At 44.3% G+C, this 25,730-nt stretch overlaps 1 protein-coding gene across 4 annotated transcripts in view; it reads right to left on the bottom strand.

Annotated features, from left to right (window-relative positions):
• Positions 1-15,688, bottom strand: part of ESRP1 (epithelial splicing regulatory protein 1) — a 58,741-nt gene extending 43,053 nt beyond the window's left edge. Inside the window, exons 1-4 of one of the 4 annotated variants that reach the window (XR_005595190.1) lie at positions 15,206-15,686; positions 14,662-14,790; positions 11,593-11,706; positions 7,566-7,680 (exon numbers count right to left, since the gene is read on the bottom strand). Coding sequence is in view for 3 of the 4 variants with exons in the window: in XM_039527758.1 (XP_039383692.1) it covers positions 7,566-7,680; positions 11,593-11,706; positions 14,662-14,790; positions 15,206-15,337 (490 nt within the window). In the remaining variant the exon portion in view is untranslated. Of the gene's footprint in view, positions 1-7,565; positions 7,681-11,592; positions 11,707-14,661; positions 14,791-15,205 lie in introns of all 4 variants that reach the window. The other 3 variants (XM_039527758.1, XM_039527756.1, XM_039527757.1) reach the window with 3 other exon arrangements.
• Positions 15,689-25,730: the final 10,042 nt, after the last annotated feature.

Genomic DNA, 25,730 nt, shown 5'->3' with positions numbered 1-25,730 from the left:
GGTGATCCTACACAGACAGAAAGTCTCCCGCAAATAACAATTCAGCTGCGGAGCTGATTGCGTTGTGCTCACTCGGGCTTTAGCTTATACCCCCTAGTGGGTCAGCCACCCTGAGTTAACAGTATCACCACACTTGCAGTAAGGGCTTGTGTGTGCAGATGGGACTTGAGTAAGGGACAACACTCAGGTTACAACGCGAGCGAACTCCGCGGTGAAGACAATCCCTTCGGAAGTGCTGTGGAGCTGGCACAGAAATGCAGGGCTTAACTCTGTTAAGAGTGTTTTTTGTTGCTTGTCCATAGTCTGATTTACAATCAGTGATACAAACAATATACAAGACATTTCAATATCTCCACATCAGTTGAAGTTATGGCTTTGATTAAGTGAGGCCTTGACTACTATGACTTGAAAGAAACTGAAATTTGTTAAAATATAAATATAAAAACACCCACACTCATGCAGAGTATTTTTCATTAAATTTTTAACTAATATTCTCATTGAATATACTCACTTTTTTCAAACTAGCTCTATTCAACATATTTTTCTAGATTTTTTTCTATCCAAGTGTCCAATTTAGAAGTTTATTTAATGTTTTAAGTATTATATTATTTAGGGAAGGCTTTTTTTTAAAATCAGTTTAAGAGTTATTGCCAATATTTATTTATTTATTCTAGAATTCCTCACCTCACTTTGTACCATGTACCATTTCCTAGTAATAATAGGCCTAACTTCAGGATTGTTTCCTATCTATGCTACCATCCCTCCCCAAACAAAGAAAAAAAAAGAAAAATCACTAATTCTTTCCACTTAAAGTGTGAACAAAGCACACTCACACACAGGGAGAGTAAAAATGTAAGAAAACAGAGGGGAAAAAGCCCACAAAAAAATTCAAAAGTGGCTTTTTTAGTTGAAACAAACATTCCAAGTGCCAACACAGCCTTTGTAACCAAGCGTTGAGACACAAGGAATCAGTTTAGCTAAATTACAAATAAAATGTGTATTAACAGGAGTTGAGAGAAAAATGCAGTCAGCATTAGTGGGAGTAATTGGGATCGCTCTCATTTTTGCTGCTTCTTACCTGAGAGCAGTTTTCTTTACAACCCTGGGTAAGAGAGAAATGGATCACTGTGCACATATTAAAAAGGCTGTTGGCAACTAAAACAAAAAACAAACAAACAAAACCCTTGTTCTGAATAAAAACAGATTCTGATGTAGCCAGCAAAGCGTGTCTGACTGTTTACATGTAGCAGTGATTTACAAGCATTGTTTTCTTTTACTTTAGAGAAAGTTTAATGTTTTGAGTGGAAGACTTTGTAATCAGTAATTTTTTTTTAAATAAAGAATAAGTCAAAAAGTGTAATTTCATGTTGTGAATTCAGCTAGGTTCTCTCAGACTGTTATACAGAAATAGTCTATTTCCATAGTAGAGAAGAGGATGTTTAAGGAAAGTTTTAAGACTTGTCGCTGTGGACACAAAGAAGTCCAAAATAATTAAATCCTACAAACAATACCTGTGTGGATACAGGATGTATTTACAACCCAATCACAGATACATTTATATTCCAACTAGAGTGAAAGGCAAAAGATAGGTGTTGTATTGTGTAAGTACAAGACTGGGAGCCAGGAACTCCTGAATTTTACTTCTCAGCTCTATCAACTCCTTCTATAGCTTTGAGGGAGAGTCACTTCAAATCATTCTACCTTAGGCCCATTTGTACAGATAGTTTCTTTCCCTACCACCACCACCACCCCCCCTCAGTCTCACTCCACACTTGCCCCCCATATTGCCTCCCTCCTCCCATTCCCTTTCTCCCTTCCCCTTTCATTTAGCTTATCCCCCATGGCTTTCAATCCTTGCACGTATCCACCCACCCCAAAATTGTCTCAACATGATAGTTCTTCAGAAAAGCCATTACCTTTGATGGAACCAGGATCTTTCAATACACAAAGACTTAAATAATATACTGAGATTCCAACTTAACTTCCAGAAAACCTTTTTGGCTTGCAGTGCAAGAGCCTGAAGACTTAGGGTTTCCCCAAAAACTAACGGAAAGCAAGGTGGAAGGATGCCAGTGACCCAAAAAACAAAACAACCCTCCCCCCCCCCCCCAACACCTCCCTTTTTCACTTCCACAGAAACATGGTCTACTTTGAACCTCTCCCACATATCATATTGCAGATGTACCGACCTTCTCCATGAACAGTGACTGAGACACTATTTGTGACTGCAGAACCAGACGATGGAATGCCTCAGCAATGTCACACACACACAATCATCTTGCAGAGGTACATCTGCCCAGGCCCAGATTACCCAGTGTACTCTCTGGGCACCAGCACAAGGGCCCCACCAATCACTGAGGGGGTGGGGGTGGAGGGGAAGAAATGAACAGAGCTGCAACTCTGCACACTAGGTCACACCACCATTCCCTCGAATTTGACCCAGCTGCTCCTCCTTGAGAGAGGGGCAGCCAGGCCAAACCTGAGTGGCACTAACTCCACATGTCAGGTCACAACTCCACTCAGGTGCCCCCCCACCTCCATTCCCATAGTGCAGAGGACCCCAAAATTCTTTCAGTTGGCACAGTCTCTGCAGTCCATTCCATGTCACCTGAACCAATTAATTGGATCACCAACCTAGACTTGGACATCTAACATTTTAAGCCAAATGAAAGAAAGACTGAGTAGCACTATGGGGCCCTAATCCTGGGTGATCCCTAGGCACCACAACAGTAAATATGAACAACAGATAACTTAATCCCCTCACCCATGTAAGTTAAGATGAAAACCTTTCTGAGTGCTGAGTTATAGTTGTGTTCCATGTAAAACTGTTTACAGCCTTCCTGATAGAGACTATTTTTGCCACTTTACTATCCAGATTCTGTTCAGCATGTTCCAATTTATATTTCATTCATGTTGTGTGTGTGTGCGCGCGCAATACACACACACCATGGCAACAACAACAGGAGTACTTTCTTCAGGGTATTAGACTGTTTACCCTTCAATATATATTGCTCACTAAGACAGTCTACCTCCCACTAAGCCCAGAAAGAAGACAGACAGCTATTCTCACTCCAATTATATCCTCTGTTTACTTGCCATTTAATGGCTTCTGCACGCCTGATCTTGAGGGAAAGGAGGATGAGTCTTCTGGAGACTGATCTAGGAATAGTCATGCAAGCTTTATTCATTCCACCCTAAAGGCATTCACAACAGTGAAAACTGGCTTAGCAAGTTCTGCAAATCAAGAAGTCCTGTGAATTAGGGAGGTACAGAGGTGCAAAATGAACACTCCTTGGCCTTCTGTATATTTGCACATGAGTTGAACATAATTTCCTGAATAACTAACAACTCCTTTCTTAGCAGGAATGTACTTGTTTCTCCAATGGCTTTTCTGTAGAGTTGATTTTCTTGTTACTCTCACATCACTTTCACTGTTAGGTCATGCCAAGAAAACAAGGTTTGCCACAAACTCAAACAGTAAAAAAAATTGCTTGATTCCATAATAAAGATAGCAGAGGAGACTTCTCAGGAGAAAAGATTTTTAGTTAGGTAGCATCAGTTCTTCCTCAGTTCCCTAAATTAGAGGTGGCACCTTTTAGAGCACTATTTCCCTTCCTTAGCATCCCAGCAGTCTTTAAAACAAACAAACAAATTAAAAAAAAAACTACTTATGATTTCCACTGGAGGAGTGGGGGGAGAAAGCAGAGTGCGTTCACAGAATGGACTGGAATTCTTGAAACTGGAATCCCTTTCTTACCATAGATTGAGATAGTTTTAGCTGATGAAATTGATTATAAACCCTCTCTAAAAGCAAAATAAGGTACCCAATTATTAATTCAGTTGAATAACTCTGTACTCTTTTTACAACAGGTTGCCTCCCCCACACAAAATACATGATCAAACATAACATACTGTTATTTAACATTCTGTGCAAGGGGGCTACTTATGGTTAGTTGAAAAGAGACAACGAACACATGCACACGTGCAATACAGGTCTGACACACACAAGGCTAGATTGTACAAGGTGCAGGATCATGGACAGTCATTTACACTAGTGAGAATGAATGCATAAAGGTATCATTCTGATTTGGTAGCATTTTATATAGTAATACTTAACCCTTATACATTTTTTTTCCTTCCACAGATGTCAAACTTCTCTCAAAGAATTATTCCCATTTTACAGATAGGGAAATTGAGGCACAGAAAGGGAAAATGACTTACTCAATGTCACCCATCAGGCCAGTGGCAGAACCAGGAATACAAGCCAGGTTTCCTGAGGCCCAAACAAGTTGTTTATTAGCCCATACTTCCTCCCTATTCTGAAGTCAGCATACAAGGTACAGGGCAATGGAGAATTTGACTTACACAAAATTCCACTGTTTCACATTAGATTCAGACCTCATGCCCTCTCCACTTACCAAATGGAAGACACTTGGTTGCTTTAAGAGCAGAGGGACTGAGGAAATTCTGTGAGAGTATGCAATATTTTTAAAGTTTCCTTTCAAGTGACTTCATACTCCACAGATCTGGCTTTTCCCTTAAATGCCTATTTCAAGTTTGAGTTACTTTTCATTCAGAGTCTGCCGACCTTTACTAAAAATTCACTCATATTTGAAATAAAGTGCCTAATGTACTCATTTTTTTCCCAGTGAAATGGGACTGTTTAAGTCAGCAATGCGAACAGAGAAGTAGCTTAATAGTTTATTGCAAATATTTTGCACATCATTACAGCCCACCAAATTAATATTAGTGTCATAAGTAAGCAAGCCACTTATACAGTGTTTTCCCCAACATCAGAAAACGATCTGCTAGACATTTTTACCAGTTTCTACCACCATTTTAAGAACACAGAAATACTATCCCAGTCTGACAAAAATTGGCAGTCTATGAAACAAGCCACTCTAACAGTAATAAAGAAGCCACATGAACCAAAAAACAAAAACAAAAACCAGAAAACGTACCATGAGAACAAATCCACTATCCAATCAAATTAAGTACACAGAGACAGTGACTATTTTAGCCATGTCACATAAACAGAACAGGTTTACAATGAGAAGTCACCAAGATAAACAGACCTACAAATCAGTCAAATAATCTGGAACCAGAAAGACAACAGAAAGCCACAAACAAAACAAATCACTGAAATTATGTGTTTTCAGAGAGGTGTTCAATTAACTAGTCTATTCAGTTCAGAACTGAGGTCTACAATATGGTGTTTTGTTGAAGCTCCATTTGTGGTAGAAGCAATGGGAGCTACAATATAGGCCTTGTCTACACTGGCAGTGGCATATAGGGTATGTGTAACTACATGCTGCAGTGAACTTTGTACCTGTACCTGCACTGTGGTGTAGCTACACACAGCACTGGAGAAAGGCTCCAGTGCTGGGACAGCCGGGAAAGGCTCCAGCAGCTTCCCATTGCTGGAACCTTTCCTCACTGCGTCACCCCTGCCAGAGCCATTCACTGTGGTGGGGAAGGTTTCAGCAGTGGGACGCCATATTGCTAAAAACAGTATAAAAACAACAGTTTAGATAGGGAATGCACTGCTTGGGCATGTAGAGTATATACCCTAAGGTTCTTATGTGTCTTTACTCTATTTGCTTAAGTGCCTCACCATCTGCACTGCTATTTATAACCATGCTAGGGGATGTGCAGAATATCTGCACATAACAGCAGCATGCAGTGTACATACCGTCCTAACCTAAGCTTCAGGAAGTCACTGGAGTTGTAAGCACCATGCCACCTAACCCCGCTCAGAGTGGGTCTAAGTGATATTTAGAGGCCAATGGCCATGGAAATCTTCTGGTCAAATTCTCAACATAAGATTCATCATTGCCCTCCCAATACCAAGAATGCCCTTGTGTCTTGGTCAGTACTATACTATTTGGGTAACCGAACATTTGACCCTCCTGTAGTTGGTCAGAATCTCTGCTACCCAGAGATAAGAGGAAAGAGGTACATCAGACCTCATTTCTCATTGGATGGATAAAACATCTCTCACCAGTGCAGTCTCTTTCAAGTGCTTTGTACAAAACACAAGTAGTTTATTGTTCAGGGATGCTGCAATAGATACACTTTGAAGCTATATGAAGTAAGCTCTTTGAAGCTGGGAGTTTTCTTATGTTTTCTAAGAAGTTCCTTGCATGTTTGCAGACAACAGTAGTAAAAAGATACCCTTATCCCCTACTCCTGGATTGTGTAGGAGAACCTAATAAATGTCGGAGATACTGTATATTAACAAATCTACACACGTTTTAGGATAGTGAGATAAATAAGGCACATCTCCCTTAGTGGAAAAGTTAGTTACACTGTTCTGACATCTGAAGCTACTTTCAAGCTTTGGATTCCACAGTTAAAACATTGACACAACAGCAACCACTTTATGCACTGTTGCTACATAGTCACGTGTAAAAAACTGTAGTTATTTCCTATTTTTATTTAGGCTGTATTATCTCAGATGTCACTGTGTACCATTAAAGCTGGCATTTGCCAATCACTGTACATGTACAACAGGTGTTTACATATGGAGTGTAACCTAGTAAACTGTTTCTCACCAATATTTGTTTTAGTTTTGAAAACTGCGAAAAGTATTTTAAATTCATATCCCTCCTGGCCAGTCAGCCTTTGCAGGCTCCCTTTAGTGGCGTCATTGGAGGAGTTAAGTGTTTTCTACTTCTGAGTTACAAAACAGGGATGTGTGCAGACGTAAGAGACAAGACACTAGCCACCAGGGAGGAAGAGTCTAGTCAGAGGACATTTCTGGAGGTCAGTTTCAGTTGCTATGGATTGTCTCCAGTGCAGACTGAGAATAATGCAGCAAAAGATTTTAAGAGCCATATTTAACTGGGTTACTGGCTATTTGAGAACAGTTTCTGAAAGCTTTTTTAGCCATTGTATGCCCTCTCCATACTAGAGAAGGAGAGAAGACAGGGAAGAGACAGGATTCCTAGTCTAGTTGCATGTTAGAGGGTATACTGTGCACAGTTTACCTAAAGCATTGTGTGTCTGGATACCTCAGGTATTAACCCAATGTACTATTCAAAGGTTGAATACCATAATCGCTTTAGAAATAAAATGTTCCAGAAATTAAAATGAGCTCCCACAACATCCATGATCTACTATCTGCCAAGCAAGGCTGAAAAAATGCTATGAAAATTGGAAGCATTTTAAATGCACTCTGTTAACATGTAAATTTTATCTCAGTGTTTCCTTTCAAGTGTTTTAGTAATTAGGAGTCAAGGTTTATCAAAACTGGACATTAAACAAGACACTAAGGCAGTGATTGTTAATATGGCAAAATTCAGAGGTAAGGAAGAGAGAAAGACAAATTTCAGTTTCAAAGTCTCCTATAGACTGTTCAAAGCTTTTGCAAGGTACCACAAATTTTTGCATAGCTACCAGAGACAGAAGCATATTTAGTAGGAAACCCATTAATGACTCATTATTGTTTACTAAATTATATCATTCCTAAACAAGCATCATGAACACTCCTATGCTCCTGGGCTGTGTTTCTAGAAGTACTATGCTGCCATTATAATTCAAGTTATGATTTTTAAAAAGGATACATTCTGTCATGGCAGCAACATCCAGTTTGTTAACATCAGATGAGTCAGGGCAACATTTCTTGAACTCTTTCCGCAAGTCAAAAAAGGAGTAGAAGCATTCAGGTAATAAGATATTCTGTAAGATGACATGGTAGTGACTGTAAACTAAGGTGAATCCAGTCTATATTCTCTTGAGTTTTCACATTTTGCAACCAGTTTTCAAGTAAAAATAGTCACACTCACCTGACTATATTATAGCACATATTTTTACAAGCCTCTTCTCTCAGTGACAAACATTGTTATGAATCTTTCTTACTCAGTAAGTCTGTTCCCTTGGTATAGTCAGGGATATTTGCTTCCTTTACTGACAAAAGGGAAGGTTATTGCTGCTTTTTATTAATATTACTAATGCTGGGGATTCAATTCAACTGTGGGAGAGCAAAGAGATACTATTACAACACTGCACCTAACAGTTCTTGGTTCCAATTTTCATTAGCTGGCCCTATCAAACCAGAGGGGTCACAGCTCGATTTACAGAGCCCAAGCAAACTTTCAGAAGACATTTTAATTTTCTAGACAGCATATTCAATGAAGGGAAGTCACATTCTATTTGCAGAGTAGAATCACACTTCAAATAGTTGTTTTGGCTATTTTGTAATATAGACAATGTATAGCGTGATGTGGTGTAAAGGTTTTGTCAGCATGTGCTTGTGATGGATGCATTACTAATGAGCAGCAAAGCCAAGAGTGAGTGGCTACAGCTAATCTCACATAAATGCCAAAAAAAGCCATTATACCCTATCACTGTATATGTCACATACTCAAACTCTTAAATAATTTTGTTTAATTCTTCATTCTATGGTATAAAGGCGGGCTCCCTTAATACCATGAAACCAACTGCACAAAGGGAAAGAAAATGGATGCAGGATAACCTCTAAAAGTAACCTACAACATATTTTTAATACATACAAGTGTCATGTTTTCAAGGCTAACATCTCATAACCTTTCAGGAATAGAAGTATGTGCTGTATATTCCACTCCGACTCTTTTCCCTAATTGCGTGACTCTATCAAGGTTAACAATGGGGGTGGCCCGGGAAGAGGAAGTCAGATTCCCAAAACCAGTCCCTGGTGCATAACTGATTATTGCTACTCCTTTTACATCAGGCAAAAATTTTTTATTTTATTTTGGGATATGGAGAAATTTCACATGTGGGGGAAAGTGGAAACTTTTTTTTAAAATCAATCCAATGTATTATTTTTTTTTAAAGGCAGATTTCTTAGAGGTTAGGAAAGTCTGAAGTCATCCTAGAGGGGATTGATTAGTAACAGGCAGAACACAAGTGGGTTGTCCCAAGTACCGAGTTGGGGGAGATGATGGATATTTAGGAATTTCCTTGTAAGTTTTTTTTTTTTTTTTTAAAGTTCATTGAAAGCTATTAAGTTTTGGAACAGGAAATGTCTTGAGATAATTAGCATGGAATGGTGTCCACACGTAGAAGTCCTTATTTGTATCTGGCTGAAAAGTCAGTCTCTCCTACAGCTATAAGCTTCCATGTTTAGTTCAGCTGTTCATGAGGTAATGCTTCTTTTCCAAAATTCAGCAAAACAAGATCCTTACATCCACAATTTAGTGGCCAATTTGTGTATTGAGGTACTGTGTATTGGGATGAGAGGATGTATGTATGTGTGTGTGGAGGGTGGAGAAAGGTGCTGTTGGAAGGATTTTAAACACTAAGAAGTTGGGTTTTGGCTTTGGAATATTGATAGGCATTATGTTAGCGATGCAAATTCCATCTGTTTTCAGAAATTTTGCATTTAAGTGCAAGATCAGCACAGATGTTAGAACGTCATTTTCTTGTACCAACCCCACCAACAGGGGAGGACAGGAAGAGCCCCACACATCAATGATTTTTATTATCTATGTGTACTTGACTGCTACAACCAGACAAAGTCGGTACTAGCCTACTGTGGGCCCTAGAGCAGGAATATTCTGGTGTCCCCCCCGCCCCAAATGCATAATAAAAAGTGAATAGTGAGCCCCCCTTGACCTGCTTGGGACCCTAAGCAATTGCTTAGTGTGTTTATACCTAATATCAGCTCTACAGCCAGAGTAGCTGCATTTTTCTCTATTATATAAGTTATGAGCTACAGGTTCTTTTCTTCTTTAATTGCAACATTCTTTTAAAACTGCTACTCTGGGCTCTCTTATTTTAAAATGTAAAAACTGAACTTTTATTTCACAAATGTCACCCCGCTCATGCAAACTCTTATGCAAATAGTCAACCTTCGGTGTTTCCCAGTTGTGGTTTCATGACACTTCAGTCCCCCGTCCCCCCAAACTCTATTCTTAATCATTCAGTATAAACTGAACCTGCCTACGTCATGACCACTCAAAGTCAGGGCCTGTTGAAATAGCTCATATTAGACATCCAAAACTGAGGCACTCAAAAACAGCTAATCATTTTTAAAGTCTTGGTTTTAGTTTACACTTAGGGTTTAATCTCAACATTTTGTTATCTACAAGAAAAGCCAGTGACATTCTGTAGTCGTCTCTTTGTTTTAATCTATAATAAGCACAGAGCAGATTTCAAATTACCACCTGTTTGTGTTGAAATAGCAACCGAAGACCCTAGCCAGCATTAAATTCCTATTGTTCTAGACACTGTACAAATACATAGAAAAGTGTTAGTCCCTCAAAAAATCTTACAAACTAAGATGACAAAAATCAATTTTCAAAGATTCTGCGTTTTTTTTTTATTATGTACTTAATCTAATTGCAGGGAGGATGAATGCATAAAATAGGTAAATTGTATAGCAGTTAGAGAAATAATTCTATCATATGGAGAGAAAAGTATAGTTATTAAAATATGGTTTATTTTTTCATGTTTAGAACACATCAGATAGTATGAAGTGATTCATAATACAGGAGCATTCTCTGTTTGTTAAACAGACTTTTTTTGAGTGATAAATACCAAATAGTAGCAGCAAGTATTACATTAACAAATAATTTGATATCACAGTCTGATATTAGCAGTAAGATTTACTGTTTTACTAGCATCATGCTTTCAACCATTTAAAGAAACAAGACACAGAAGAGAATGAAATGCATGGTTCAAAAACATCAGTGAAAACAGAAGACTGGAATAAATCTGTACCATGATTCTTAGAACATTGTTAATTCCTGATGGTACTGAAACATAAAACTGTGCTTGATTGCACTGCAGGGACAATCATGTTATAACTGAGGTCCGTCTACACAACTGCAATTCTATTGGCAATAGAGAAGCGAGATAGGGACTTGCAAGTCTATTAGTAATTGGTATTTTGGAAATACATCATCAAATTATAGATAATTTGAGGCAGATGATGAAGACAGACATGATCTCAGACCAGTGTTTGGCTCTTTACAAATACAGTCAAGTACCACTATCAGAGTGCAAGCCGAATATTACATAAAGACTGAACGCTTATCTTTAGATCGGTCAGCATTCAAAGTTTCAAAACAGCATGTACAACAGTAATGTTAAAATCGTAAATTTTTTACAAAATACTTGACAAGTCCTACAAATCAGTTCCTGTATTAACCCATTACAGCAACCTAAGGGTTTTTGTACATGGAAAATACAAATATAGAGTAGAGTGTGAATTTAAACTGCTGTAGTTAAACCGATATGACTCCCGACGTGGACATACTTATTCCAGTACAGGGGACCTTTTTCTGTTTTAGCTTAAGCCACTTCCAAAGCTGCATAAACTAAACTAGAACAAGGGCTTATTAAACTGAAATAAGAGCATCCACATGAAGAGTTATACTGGTATAACCACAGCAGTTTAACGATATCATAACTGGAAAATTCCCCAGTGTAGACAAGCCCCAAGAGTCTAATAAACTTATTGATGGATGAGAGATCTCTGTTATGACTATGCTGAAGTAGACTCATATTGGGTATCAAAGCAAAAAGAAGCTTTTCAATTCTGCATTAAAACCCAAACACTACCACAGGAGATCAGTTTTAAGGAATGGCTAATGAGTGAAACCACCTTACCTTTTTGGAAGCCTCAGGATGCAGAAGCTGTCTGATGTGAAGCTGTCCATCGGTACAGAGACAGAAGGAAGTACCTACACCAATATTCAGTTCATTGCTCACAGACTGGTTAAACTGAAAGTTGAAAAAAAATAGACATGGTACAAAATTATGAACTGCTACACTGTTATGAAAGGGTCAGTGTAAGTTTCAGATCATTACAACTTGTTGAACATGAAAAGGTAAATGTTCAGTTCTATATAATGCTCTTATTAGGAATCAGGGCACATTCCTATGCTTTATTTAGGCACCTAAATATTTTGGGCTAATATTCAAAGCTGCTGAGCCATCACAAATCCAATTAGAGTTAATGGGGACTATACATGCCCAACACGCTTGAAAGTCAACCCAGAGTATTTAGGCAGATGATGAAGACAGACATGATCTCAACAGGGCATCACAAGCCTAGATTTAAGTACCCTAGTTGGAAAATTTCTGCTAAAATCTTTAGACTAAAGCTCCTGGCAGTGGCTGAAAGTTGGGGGAAGTTAATGAGGTGCAGCTCTTCACTATATGGTGAGCAGCATTGCAGCAATGAGTTATGGGACCTCCTGGTTATTAGGAAAGAGGAACAGAGCACCCCTGTGCTTTGTGGAGATATGATTGGTCACGCTGGAGCCCGTCTCTACCCCAGCTCATGTGCAGAGAAGAAATAAAGTTTCAGTAAGTTTAATAAAGAAATTCAAAGAGAGAACCAAAACCCAACAACCTTCGATGAAAAGGCCCTGGGACAGCAATGGCTGGATCACTCCGAACTTAACCTTCGCTACCCCAAACCGAAATGGAAAGAGAATAGGGCAGGTTCAGGAGATCCCAGTAGGCCCCTAGATGTGCCAGCCTCTCCCAATTTGCTCATCAGCCACAGGGCGCCCACATGGCCCTAGCAAAAAGAGCCTTCTTCAGCTTTCCAGAGGCTGCAACTCTAACCCCATGCCCCAGCCCGTCTTCTCGCACGTTTGTCTTCCCAGCTAGACCATCTGCAATAGACCTATAGAGAGAGAAACCCTCCCTGACCCTACAGAAAGAGAGGTTCAATTATCCCACCCTAGAGAGACCAGACGTTCCAATAAAATTGGGATGACATTTGTTCTGATATTTGGCGTGGGGCTGGACTGGTCAATCTATCTGGCAGGCTCCCTACCTGGCTCCAGGAAGCAGCCAGCAGGACCCTGAGGCCCCTAAGTGGAGGGATGGCCGGGGGGGCGGGGGGTGGTGTCTCTGTGTGCTGCGTCCACCATGAGTGCTGGCTCTGCAACTCCTATTGGCCAAGAACCGCAGGGACTTGTGGGAAGCAGGGCTTTGCATTCCCCCTGTGGGGGCAGGCAGAGCCCCCTGGCCATCCCTGACCCTAGGAGCTGGAGGGACCTGAGGGCTGCTTCCTGGGAGCCACGCAAGGTAAGCACCTCCCAGACCCTGCCCCTGCACCTCCTCCCCCAACCCTCAGGTGAGGAGGCAAGTGGTGGGCATGGGGGGGTGGGGTTGCCAGAGGTAATAGGGCATACATGGCATGGCCAGACTCACATTGGTCTGCCTGGCCCTGTACTGCCAGCGTGACCCTTCCCGTTGGGGGCAGGTCCATGCCATGCCACACAGCCCTCCCACCCAACACCCCCCAGACCGGCTATGCCCAGCGCCCTCGCCCCACAACTGCACAGTTCCCTGCACACCACTACCCTTGCCAGCACCCCCCAGACCCACCACAACTGCCCAGCACCCCACACAGAACCCCCCACTCCCTAGTGCCCTAACACACACAGATCTCCCCCTCCCACACTACCCAGTATCCTTCTACACAGCTCCACCACCACAATTACACAGTGCCCCACACAGCCCCACCCCCACTACCCAGCACCCTCCCCAACAGCCCCCCCACTGCCTAGCATCCCAAAACACACAAACCTCCTCCACTACTCAGCTTCCACCCCGAGATCTACCAGACACACTCACTCCCCCATGCCCTGGGCGGTGAGGTGATGGGCTGAGCCAGCAGTATCAGGGCTGGTCCCAGGGCAGGAAATCACTCCGATACCTTGGGTAGGGTTGCCAGATGTCCAGTTTTCTACCAGAACACCCAGTTGAAAAGGGACCATGGTGGCTCTGGTCAGCACCACCAACTGGGCTGTTAAAAGTCTGGTCTCCGGTGCTGCAGGGATAATGCAGGCTGGTCCCTACTTGTCTTGGCACTGTGCTGCGCCCCGGAAGCGACCAGCAGGTCTGGCTCTTAGGCAGGGTAGGGGGGGCCAACGGGGCTCTGTGCGCTATCCCCACCCCGAGCACTGGCTCCGCACTCCCACTGGCTGGGAACCACAGCCAATGGGAGCTGGGGTGGGGGGGCTGTGCCTGAGGGCAAGAGCAGAGCGGGGAGCCTCCTGGCCCTCCCACCTAGGAGCCAGACCTGCTGGCTGTTTCTGGGGCACAGAATAAAGCTGGGATAGACAGGCTGTTCTGTACAGGTCCAGATTTACCAGCTCCCTGGGGACACACACAGCGACCACCATGCTTGATTGCCTCACACACACTCCCTGACTGCTAGAAAGGATGGACAGCTCCTGGAAGGAGCCCCAGCCAGCCCAGCTGGCCTCACAATGGGGCAGCCCTGTGGGGAGGCCACTGGAGCCCATGAATGAAGAGGTCTGGAGCAGTGAAAAGGGGGGCCCACAGGGGGGACAGAGCAGCTGGAGCCCATGAAGCAGGGGTGGAGCCCATGGGGGGCTGGGGCTAGAGCCGGGGCAGTGCGCTCCTGACCCATAGCTTAAAGCAGGGACTCGAACTGGGGACCGTGCACCCCCCTCCCCCATGGCTCTGGTGGGGGGCTGTGCGCCTACCCCCGCCTCCCGTGTGTCCTGATATTTTACTCTTGCCATCTGGTCACCCTATCCCACCCCCTCCCCAGTGAGTTTCTGTCTGTCCCAGGGGAGCGGGGACCCCCGGGCTATTCGCACACCCTCTGCAGTCGGAAGCTCTCTCTGGGAAGCTCGACTCCCTGGAGAGGGGTTTGCGAAGCCCTATTGAAAGCAGAAGGGGGTTCACCTGTTGCAGGGCTTGTTCCAGCTGCGGGGCTCGCGCCAGGCTCTCCACCTCCAGCTTGGTTGTTTCTTTGCATTCCTCTGTCAGGTCCAAGCGCTCCGGCCTGACCAGCACTTCGTGCAGGTTCCCCGCCTCCGGAGGGAGAAAGAGGTCAGCGCTCCCTGCTCCCGCCTTGGCGAGCAAGCGCCCAGGGAGAACCCCGCTGCAGGACTTGTGGGAAGCAGGGCTTTGCATTCCCCCTCCCCCCCGCACCCCCTGGCGTGTAGGGCGGCTGCCCCGGGGGAAAAGCCTGTGTGGGCGGGCGCGCCATGGGGCTTGGTGGAGGTTGTTTGCTTGAACACAACCCCTGTCACAGAGCGGTGGTCTGGGCTGCCGCCTAACTCGGTCTGCGCTCCTAGCCCAGGCGGCGCCTTCTCCACGCGGGCAGACACCAGCCCTAACTTGGCAGCTGGTTAAATCCCCCCGCAGGGAGTCCCAGGCGGAACGCGCACGGCAGTCCCTGCCAGCAGCCTCCCCTCCCCTCCTTGGGGGCTACTCCGAGAAATACCTTCTTGCGGGCCAGATCCACCACTTTCCACAGCAGCTGGACCAGCTCTTTCTCATCGGATCCCAGCTTAGCCCCCTGAGCACCAGCAGTCGTCCCGAACAAGATCACCAGGTAGTCAAGAGACGCAGTCATGATGATCGCCGGGGGGGGTTGGGGGGCAAGAAACCGGATTCCTGCCCCAAGTTTACCGAGAACACCCTGCTACACACACACCACCCCTGCCGTGTAAAGGAAGAAACCCGCCCCCCCAGCGCACACCTGCAGCCACTTCGCTCTCCCCCACCCACCACCACTCCCCGGAGACCTGCTCAGGAGGGGAGGCGTGTGCAGCGTCCCCGTTTTGTAGCTGACTGCTTGGGAACCAAGGCAAACCAGGGCTGCGCCCCTAGGAGACGCGCAATGGAGGCGAGCGTCTCTGTCTTGGGATGTGGCTCTACCTGCTCACCCTCCCTCCCCACGTGGTGCAGGTAAGAGACACCTGACTGAGCCCGCCCATTGGCTCCTTCAAACAAAGACGTGGCAGCAGAAGGGGAGGAGACAACGGCCAGGGGTAGGTAGCAGCAGCAGCAGGAGGTGATGGCAGGGGTAGCAATTAGCAGAGTGGGAGGGACCAACAGCAAAAGAGTGAAAGGGCAGGAGCAGAAAGAGGGGAGCAGGCAGGGGCGAAGGGGTACAAGAGGCGGGAATACCAAACTGGGGTTGAGGGGGCAGCAGCAGGAAGAATGAAAACCAGAAGGGTCCCAGGAGGAGGCGATAGAAGGGGTAGCAAAAACTGGGGGATGCGAGGGTGAGAGGCAATAGGAGACAGGGGAGCCGATAGCATGGGGTAGGGGCAGCCGCAGCCCGAAGGTAATGGGGCAGCAGGAGGAGGCACTTCCTAGCGAATGACAAAGTTGCCGCTGTGAAATCAACACGTCTTCTAGTGCCCAAAGGAAGGAGCTCAGCTGAGACCTGGCTGCGTCCAGCCTTTCGCTCGCCCTACAGGGTCATTGCAACCTTTCCCCTCCCTGCGGGTGATGTGTAAAACCATAGAAACGTGAACAGGTGTAACACCGCTTGGTGATCACTAGAGTCCCAATGCCCCTCTCACCGGGGGCTCTGTGAGAGGAGAAGGGAGATTGTCCTGCGGGAGGGGGTCAGGGGACATCGCGCCCCCCGACCCCACTGCAGGGAGAAGAAACTCCAGCGCGCGCCAAATCCACTCTACAGGGAAACCGGCTCTGCTGAAGCTTTGAAGTTCAAAGTTGGAAGGAGGGGAGCTAGATGGGGGAGTAGGGTCAGAGAAGGGATTGTGGAGGCGTGGGGTGGGGAGCCAGGCTCCTAGGGGAGAAGAAGGAGCTGATGACGAGCCGGCAGGTGAGGCGAGTACAAGGAAAGCCGATCACGTGGAGCAGAGGGCTAAGAGTGTGGGTGGGGAGCTGGTGGTGGGTGTGGGAAGGGAGCACTCGTCGGGCGTTGCTGGAACTTGTTCTGTGCAGACGCAGCAGCGCGGCCTGCCTCCCACGTAGGAAGGGGGTGATGGGCAGTTTCCCGCTGACTCCCTTTTCAGGATCAGAGGAGGGAGCCCAGCAGCAATTCAAGGCATTGAGCCCAGCAGCAATTCAAGGCATTGAGCCCAGGACCACTTCCTTCACTCTCTCAGTCTCTTTAACTGCGTTGTATTCAAGGGTAAGAAGATGGCAACAATACTGCTGAGAAAGCATCTATCCAATCAGCACTGCGGCCACCCTGGCGGCATTGCTGCGTGTGGTCCAAACTTCAGGCAGCGATCCGCAGCGCTGTTCTGTGACTTCAGCAGGCAGGTCTGGTGTCTGTGCTAGGGTTGCCAAGTTTCTAATTGCATAAAACCGAACACCCCTCCCATCCCTTCGGGTGAGAGAGAGGGCTCCGGGCTGGGACAGGGGGTTGGTTTGTGAGTGGGGGGGTGAGGACTCTGGCTGGGGGTGTGGGCTCTGGGGTGAGGATGGGGTTGAGGGGTTCAGAGTGTGGGAGGGACTGGGATTGTGGACTCTGGGGTGGGGCTGGGGGGTTTGGGGTGAGGGAAGGGGCTCTGGGTTGGGTAGGGGCTCTGGGGTAGGGCAGAGGATGAGGGCTTTAGGGTGGAGGTTGAGACGGGGTGTTGGGTGTGTGTAGGCTCCAGAGGGAGTCTGGGTGTGGGAGGGGACTCCAGGTTGGGACAGGGGGTTCGGATGAGGGATCCCAGCGGTACTTTCCATGGATGCCAGGTCCCTGGAGCCCCTAGACCAGTGGTCCCCAACCTTTTTGGCTGGCAGGCACCAGCCGAAGGACCACTGCAGCGGTGGAGCACCAGCCGAAATGCCGCCTAATTTCGGCAGCATTTCGGTGGCGACGCCTCTTGCCGTCGACAAGTGACATCATCCAGAGGCATCCCCGCCGAAATTCGGGAGCGACGCCTCTCGATGACATCACTTATCGACAGCAAGAGGCGTCGCCGCCGAAATCTGGGAGTGACGCCTCTTGATGACGTCACTTGTCGGTGACAAGTGTCGTCATCGCGAGGCATCCGCGCCGAAATGCTGAAATTCAGCAGCATTTCGGAGGGTGCTTTCCCAGGGGCCACGACGCGGGCGCAGTAAGATGCTCCTGTGGGCACCATGGCGCCTGCGGGCACCGCATTGGGGACCACTGCCCTAGATGCATGGGTGGCCAGGGAGGGTCTGCGCACTATCCTTGCACCCGCAGGTGGTGCGCCTGCAGCTCCCATTGGTTGGACACCTGGCAACTCTAACTGCTGCCCGCACAAACAACACCTACATTTCATAAAGTGGTTCCAGACCATCAATCAAATCCCTACGGGAGACCCACCTGCCTTCCCCCACCCCCGTCACCCCCTCGAGGGAGTACAGGGCTGCTGCTAAGGAGAATGGAGTGACTGCAGTACAGTGTAGTTGACGCCCGACCCCAGACAGACACACGTGCTGGGCACACTGAAGAGATGCAACTACTGTGAAAGGCCATTTATGTGAAAACTCACTTCCAAATTTTTCGTAATTAGACATAGCAGATACTTATTTGTACTTCTAGGGCAATGTTCATTCAAGGATCTGAAAGGTCTTTACAATTATTCATTAATTAAATCTCCCCATACACACACACACAGGTTTTTTTTAAAGAGATCTGCAGAACATTTTAATCAGCACTGAAATGCAGCCATGTTTTTTTTTCTTTTCAAATTGCAGTTGTTTCACAATATTACACAATAATTTGGGACAGGAAGTGAAAAATATCCAAATGGAACTAATGGCTGTAGGCAGCTAGTGCCTTTCATACAAGTATCTCTATCTCATCACTTAGGTGGTATTATACCCATTTTAAAAATATGTAACCCAAGATACCAAGATAAGGTTGGAAATTTACACACAGCAGTTCCAATGGGGCTAAGTCTCAAGCTCTCTGCATATTTGCTCCCTTATTTTCAGGTGCTCAAGTATCAAAAGGGGACAGGCCATGGGCAGAGAATGGCTTGTCTGAGGAGCCATGTCCTCAAGTTTGATTCTCATTGTACTAATAAGGCACTAGACTTCAAGTTCCCCTTCCTGGGTAGCCTGATCTAAAATCTTCTGAAGTCGATGAGGGCCTTTCCACTGACTCCAAGAGACTCTTAGGCCTGATCTACACCTAAAACATAGGTTGACCTAACTACGTTGCTCAGTGGTGTGAAAAATTCAAACCCAAGAGAGATGTGGGTAAGCTGACCTGGGCCCCATTAAAATAAAGCTAGGTGGATGGAAGAATTCAACCTAGCTAAAGCCTCTAGAGAGGGTGGATTTACTCAAGTGATGGATAACCCCCTTTCATCACTGTAACAATTGTCTAGACAGTTGTGCCACTGCAGCACTTGTAGTATAGACATCCACAAAGGGACACAGGCATTGCAATGCCTATCTTTTCAGTGCCTGGAAAATAATTGAAACAACAATGGGATCTGCAAACCCAGTGTTAGACGCACCTAGGCTCCCTATACAATACATGGGGAAAGACAGACACCTAAGAATGATCACAACAAAAGCTGGCATGCTGCGCAGGAAGCCACCTAAGCTTGCCAGTGGGAGATGCAGACCAGAGGGATGTGTCTTAAATCCCGCCCCTCAAGAGTTAGGAACGTAAATCTGGGCTGTAGAGGGAGGTGCATATCTCTGCTTTTGAGCCACAGCCAGAAGCCTCTCTCCAGGAGTCAGGAGGCTTAGGTGCCCAAGTTATTTCTTGCAAGAAATGCTGGATGAGGAGGAGATGGTGGTGGTGTCTCCCTCTCTTAATACTTTTAGCCCACTGGTTAGAACACTCACCCCAAATGTGGGAAACCTGATTCAATTCTGTGCTCTCTGCCTGAAGGGGGAAAAAAGTTTTAAATAGCAGTTTCCCACCTCTCAAGATAGTGCCCTTACCACTGGGCTATATAGTCATTCTCACCTCATGATTTAAAACAGCAATACTGGGTCAGACCGTGGTCCATCTGCCCCAGTTTCCTGTCTTTTGACAGTAGCCAATACCACAGGCTTCAGAGGGAATGAACAAAACAGGAAAATTATTGAGTGATTCATCCATTCTCTGTAGTCCAGTCCCAGCATCTGGCAGTCAGGCTTAGCCATTTTGGCTAACAGCCACTGATAGACCTATTCTCCATGAACTTACCTAATTCTTTTTTGAAGCTTGTTATACTTCTGGTGCTCAGAACATCCCCTTGTAATGAGTTCCACGGGCTGACTCTGCATTGTGTGAAGAAGTACTTATTGTTTTAAACCTGATGCCTATTAATTTCATGGAGCGACCTCTGGTTCCTGTGTTACGTGAAGGGGCTAAAAACATTTCCTTATTCACTTTCTCTACAACGTTCATGATTTTATAGACCTCTGTCATATCCCTCCTAGCAGGGCCGGCGCTTCCATTAGGCGACCCTAGGCAGTCGCCTAGGGTGCCAGGATTCGGGGGGCGGCATTTTGTGGGCTCCCCACAGGGCGCACGGGAGCTTCCGGTTCTGCTCCTGTCACGCCGCCGAAGAAGGACCTTCTGCCGATGTGCCGCGGAAAACAGTGGCAGGCAATTGAGCAGCTCAATGACTGCCGCTGTCGCCTGCGGCATTTCGGTGGAGGGTCCTTCTTCAGCGGTGTGATGGGAGTGGAACTGGAAGCTCCTGCGCGCCCCATGGGGAGCGCACAAAATGCCTCCCCCCGAATTCTGCCTAGGGTGCCAGAAAGTCTGGCGCTACTCCTGCCTCCTTGTCTCTCTTCCAAACTGAACAGTCCCAGTCTTTTTAATTTCTCCTCATATGGAAGCTGTTCCATACACCTAATCATTTCTGTCACCATTCTCTGTACCTTTTCCAAGTCTAATATATCTTTTTTGTAGGGCTGTCGATTAATCACAGTTAACTCATGCGATTAACTCAAAAAATTAATTGCAATTAATTGCAGTTTTAACCGCACTATTAAACAAGAGAATACCAATTGAAATTTTTGAAATATTTTGGATGTTTTTCTACATTTTCATATATATCTTGTATTCTGTGTTGTAACTGGAATCAAAGTATATATTTTGGTTACAAATATTTGCACTGTAAAAATGATAAACAGAAGAAATAGTATTTTTCAATTCACCTCATACAAGTACTTACAAAAGTATTTTTTTTGTTACATAAGTGCACTCAAAAACAAAACAATGTAAAACTTCAGAGCTTACAAGTCCACTCAGTCCTACTTCTTGTTCAGCCAACCGCTCAGACAAATAAGTTTGTTTACATTTACAGGAGGTAATGCTGTCCTCTTCTTATTTACAATGTCACCAGAAAGTGAGAACGGGCATTTGCATTGCACTTTTGTAGCCAGCATTGCAAGGTATTTACGTGCCAGATATGCTAATATGCTTCAGCCACCATTCCAGAGGACATGCTTCCATGCTAATGACGCTCATTTAAAAAAAATGCGTGAATTAAATTTGTGACTGAACTCTTTGGGGGAGAATTGTGCAACCCCTGCTCTGTTCTACCCACATTCTGCCATATATTTCATGTTATGGCAGTCTACAATGATGACCCAGCACATGTTGTTATTCATTTTAAGAACACTTCCATTGTAGATTTGGCAGAATGAAAAGAAGGTAGCAATGTGAGATTTGTAAAGATAGCTATAGCACTCGACCCAAGATTTAAGAATCTGAAGTGCCTTCCAAAATCTGAGAGGGATAAGGTAAGGAGCATGGTGTCAAGTATCAGAGGGGTAGCCGTGTTAGTCTGGTTCTGTAAAAGCAGCAAAGAATCCTGTGGCACCTTATAGACTAACAGACGTTTTTGCAGCATGAGCTTTCGTGGGTGAATACCCACTTCTTCGGATGCAAGTCAAGGAGCAAGGTAAGGAGCATGCTTTCAGAAGTCTTAAAAGAGCAACACTCTGATGCAGAAACTACAGAACCCGAACCACCAAAAAAGAAAATCAACCTTCTGCTGGTGGCATCTGACGCAGATGAAAATGAGCATGCATCGGTCCGCACTGCTTTGGATGGTTTTCGAGCAGAACCATGGAGGCATGTCCCTGGAATGGTGGTTGAAACATGAAGGGACATATGAATCTTTAGCGCATCTGGCACGTAAATATATTGCAACGCCAGCTACAACAATGCCATGCGAATGCCTGTTCTCACTAACAGGTGACATCATAAAGAAGCAGGCTATGTTATCTCCTTAAAATGTTAACAAACTTGTTTGTCTGAGCAATTGGCTAAACAAGAAGTAGGACTGAGTGGACTTGCAAGCTCTAAAATTTTACATTGTTCTATTTTTGCAGTTTTTTGTACATAATTCTATATTTGTAAGTTCAACTTTCATGATGAAGATATTGCACTACAGTACTTGTATTAGGTGAATTGAAAAATAGTATTTCTTGTCTTTTTACAGTGTGAACACTTGTAATACAAAATAAATAAAGTGTACATTTTGTATTGTGTTGTAATTGAAATCAATATATTTGAAAATGTAGAAAACATCCAAAAATATTTAAATAAATGATATTCTATTATTGTTTAACAGTGCGATTAATCGCATGAGTAATTATAATTAATTTTTTAATCGCCTGGCAGCCCTACTTTTTTGAGATGGGGTGACTAGAATACTCCCAATATTGAAGGTGTGGGTATAACATGGATTTATATAGCAGCATTATGATATTTTCGGTCTTCTTATCTATCATTTTCCTAATAGTTTCTAACATTGTTAGTTTTTTGAGTGGATGTTTTCAGAGAACTATCCACACTGACTCCAAGATCTCTTTCTTGAGTGGTAACTGCTAATTTAGACACCATCATTTAATCATAGTCATAGAATATTAGGGTTGGAAGGAACCTCAGGAGGTCATCTAGTCCAACCCTCTGCTCAAAGCAGGACCAATCCCCAGATCCCTAAATCGCCCCCTCAAGGATTGAACTCATAACCCTGGGTTTAACAGGGCAATGCTCAAACCATTTCATAGAATCATAGAACTTAAGATGAGAAGGGACCATTATGATCATCTAGTCTGACCTCCTGCAAGATGCAGGCCACAAAAGCTGACCCACCCACTCCTGAAATAATTCTCTCCCTTGACTCAGCTGTTGAAGTCCCCAAATCCTGATTTAAAGACTTAAAGTAGCAGATAATCCTCCAGCAAGCGACCCCCGCCCCATGCTGCGGAGGAAGGCGAAAAACCTCCAGGGCCACTGCCAATCTACCCTGGAGGAAAATTCCTTCCCGACCCCAAATATGACAATCAGCTGAACCCCGAGCATGTGGGCAAGACTCTCCAGCCAGACACTCAGGAAAAAGACTTTCAATATCCCAACATTGACCCTCGGTACTAATTACCAGTGGTCGCACGTTATTGACCTATTGACTAAATCACGTTATCCTATCAAACCATTCCCTCCATAAACTTATCAAGCTTAATCTTAAAGCCAGAGAGGTCCTTCGCCCCCACTGTTTCCCTCGGTAGGCTGTTCCAGAATTTCACTCCCCTGATGGTTAGAAACCTTCGTCTAATTTCAAGCCTAAACTTCCCGACTGCCAATTTATATCCATTTGTTCTCGTGTCCACATTAGTACTGAGTTGAAATAATTCCTCTCCCTCCCTGGTATTTATCCCTCTGATATATTTAAAGAGAGCAATCATATCTCCTCTCAACCTTCTTTTGGTTAAGGAAAACAAACCGAGCTCCTCAAGTCTCCTTTCATACAACAGGCTTTCCATTCCTTGGATCATTCTAGTGGCCCTTCTTTGTACCCGTTCCAGTTTGAATTCATCCTTCTTAAACATGGGAGACCAAAACTGCACACAGTACTCCAAATGAGGTCTCACCAACGCCTTGTATAACGGGACTAGCACCTCCTTATCTCTACTAGAAATACCTCGCCTAATGCATCCCAAGACCGCATTAGCTTTTTTAACGGCCACATCACATTGCCGACTCATAGTCATCCTGCGATCAACCAGAACGCCGAGGTCCTTCTCATCTTCCGTTACTTCCAACTGGTGCGTCCCCAGCTTATAACTTATTTCACATATATAGTTAGGATTATATTTTCCAGTGTGCATTACTTTGCATTTAGCAACATTGAATTTATCTGCCATTTTGTTGCCCAGTCATCCAGTTTTGAAATCCCTTTGTAACTCTTTGCAGTCAGCTTTTGACTGAACTATCTTGAGTAATTTTGTATTATTTGCAAACTTTTCCACTTTACAGTTTGCCCCTTTTCCTAATCACTTTTATGAATATGTTAAATAGCACTGGTCCCAGTATAGCTGTTTGGAAGACCCTGCTATTTACCTCTCTCCATACTGAAAACTGACCATTTATTCCTATCTTTTAATCAGTTACTGATCCATGAGAGGACCTTCCCTCTTATCCTATGACTACTTACTTTGATTAAGAGTCTTTTGCAAGGGACCTTGTCAAAGGCTTTCTTAAAATCCAAATACACTATATTAACTGGATCACCCTTGTCCACATGTTTAACCCCTTCAAAGAATTCTAATAGGTTAGTGAGACATGATTTTCCTTTACAAAAGCTGTTTTGACTCTTCCCCAACAAATCACATTTATCTAGGTGTCTGATAATTCTGTTGTTTACTATAGTTTCAACCAATTTGCCTACTACTGAAGTTAGGTTTACCAGCTTCTAATTCTCAGGATCGCCTCCGGAACCCTTTTTTTTAAAAATCAGCATTACATTAGCTATTCTCCAGTCATCTGGTACGGAGGCTGATTTAAGCAATATGTTACATACCACAGTTAGTAATTCTGCAATATTATATTTCAGTTCCTTCAGTACTCTTGGGTGAATACCACCTTGTCCTGGTGACTGTTTCATTTATCAATTTGTTCTAAAACCTCTTTTATTGACAACTCAGTCTAGGACAATGCCTCAATTTGTCACCTAAGAAATGACTCAGATGTGGGAATCTCCCTCTCATATTATGCAGCGAAGAGTAAAAAATTCATTCAGCTTGTCCACAATTGCCTTGTCTTCCTTGAATGTTCCTTCAGCACTTTGTTTTCCTGCTTCTGATCTACTTTAAAGAAATGTGCTTTTGTTTTTGTCTCTTTTGCTAGTTGTTCTTCACATTCCTCTTTGACCTGCCTAATTGTACGTTTACACTTGACTTGCCAGAGTTTATGCTCCTTTCTATTTTCCTCAGTAGGATTTGACTTCCAATTTTAAAAGGATTCCTTTTTGCCTCTAACCATCTCTTGTACTCTGTTGTTTAGCCATGGTGGCATTTTTTTTTGGTCCTCTTACTTTTTTTATTTGGGGTATATATTTAATTTGAGACTCTATTATGGTGTTTTAAAAAGTTTCCATGCAGCTTGCAGGCATTTCACAGTTGTGACTGTTCCATTTAATTTCTGTTTAATTAGTTTCCTCATTTTTGTATAGTTCCCCTTTTTGAAGTTAAATGCTACTGTGGTGGGCTTATTTGGTTTTCCCCTCCTTATCCCCACAAGGATGTTAAATTATATACATTACAGTTGCTGTCACTGAGTGGTTCAGCAATATTCACCTCGTGGACCAGATCCTGTGTGACACTTGGGGACCAAATCAAGAATTGCCTCTCCCCTTGTGGGAAATTAGATGCTCCAAGAAGCAGTCATTAATGGTGTCTAGAAACTTTATCTCTGCATCCTGTCCTGACGTGACATGTACCCAGTCAATATGGGAATAGCTGAAATCCCTCATTATTACTTAGTTTTCTGTTTTCATAATCACCATCATCATCCCGTTCAGATGGTTGGTAGTATATCCCTACTGCTACACTCTTATTATTCAAGCATGTAATTTCTGTCCATAGAGATTGTATGGTATAGTTTGATTCATTTCAGATTATTATATTTGACACTGCTTTCTTTCACATATGGTGCCATTCCCCCCACCAGCATGACCTAGTCTGTCATTCCTATGTATTTTGTACCCTGCTATTACCATGTCCCATTGATTATCATCGCTCCACCAAATTTCTGTGATGCTTATTATATCAATATCCTC

Source organism: Mauremys reevesii, linkage group 2 (genome assembly GCF_016161935.1).
Source record: "Mauremys reevesii isolate NIE-2019 linkage group 2, ASM1616193v1, whole genome shotgun sequence".
Taxonomy (NCBI): Eukaryota; Metazoa; Chordata; order Testudines; family Geoemydidae; genus Mauremys; species Mauremys reevesii.
This window is presented reverse-complemented; position numbering and strand designations above follow the sequence as displayed.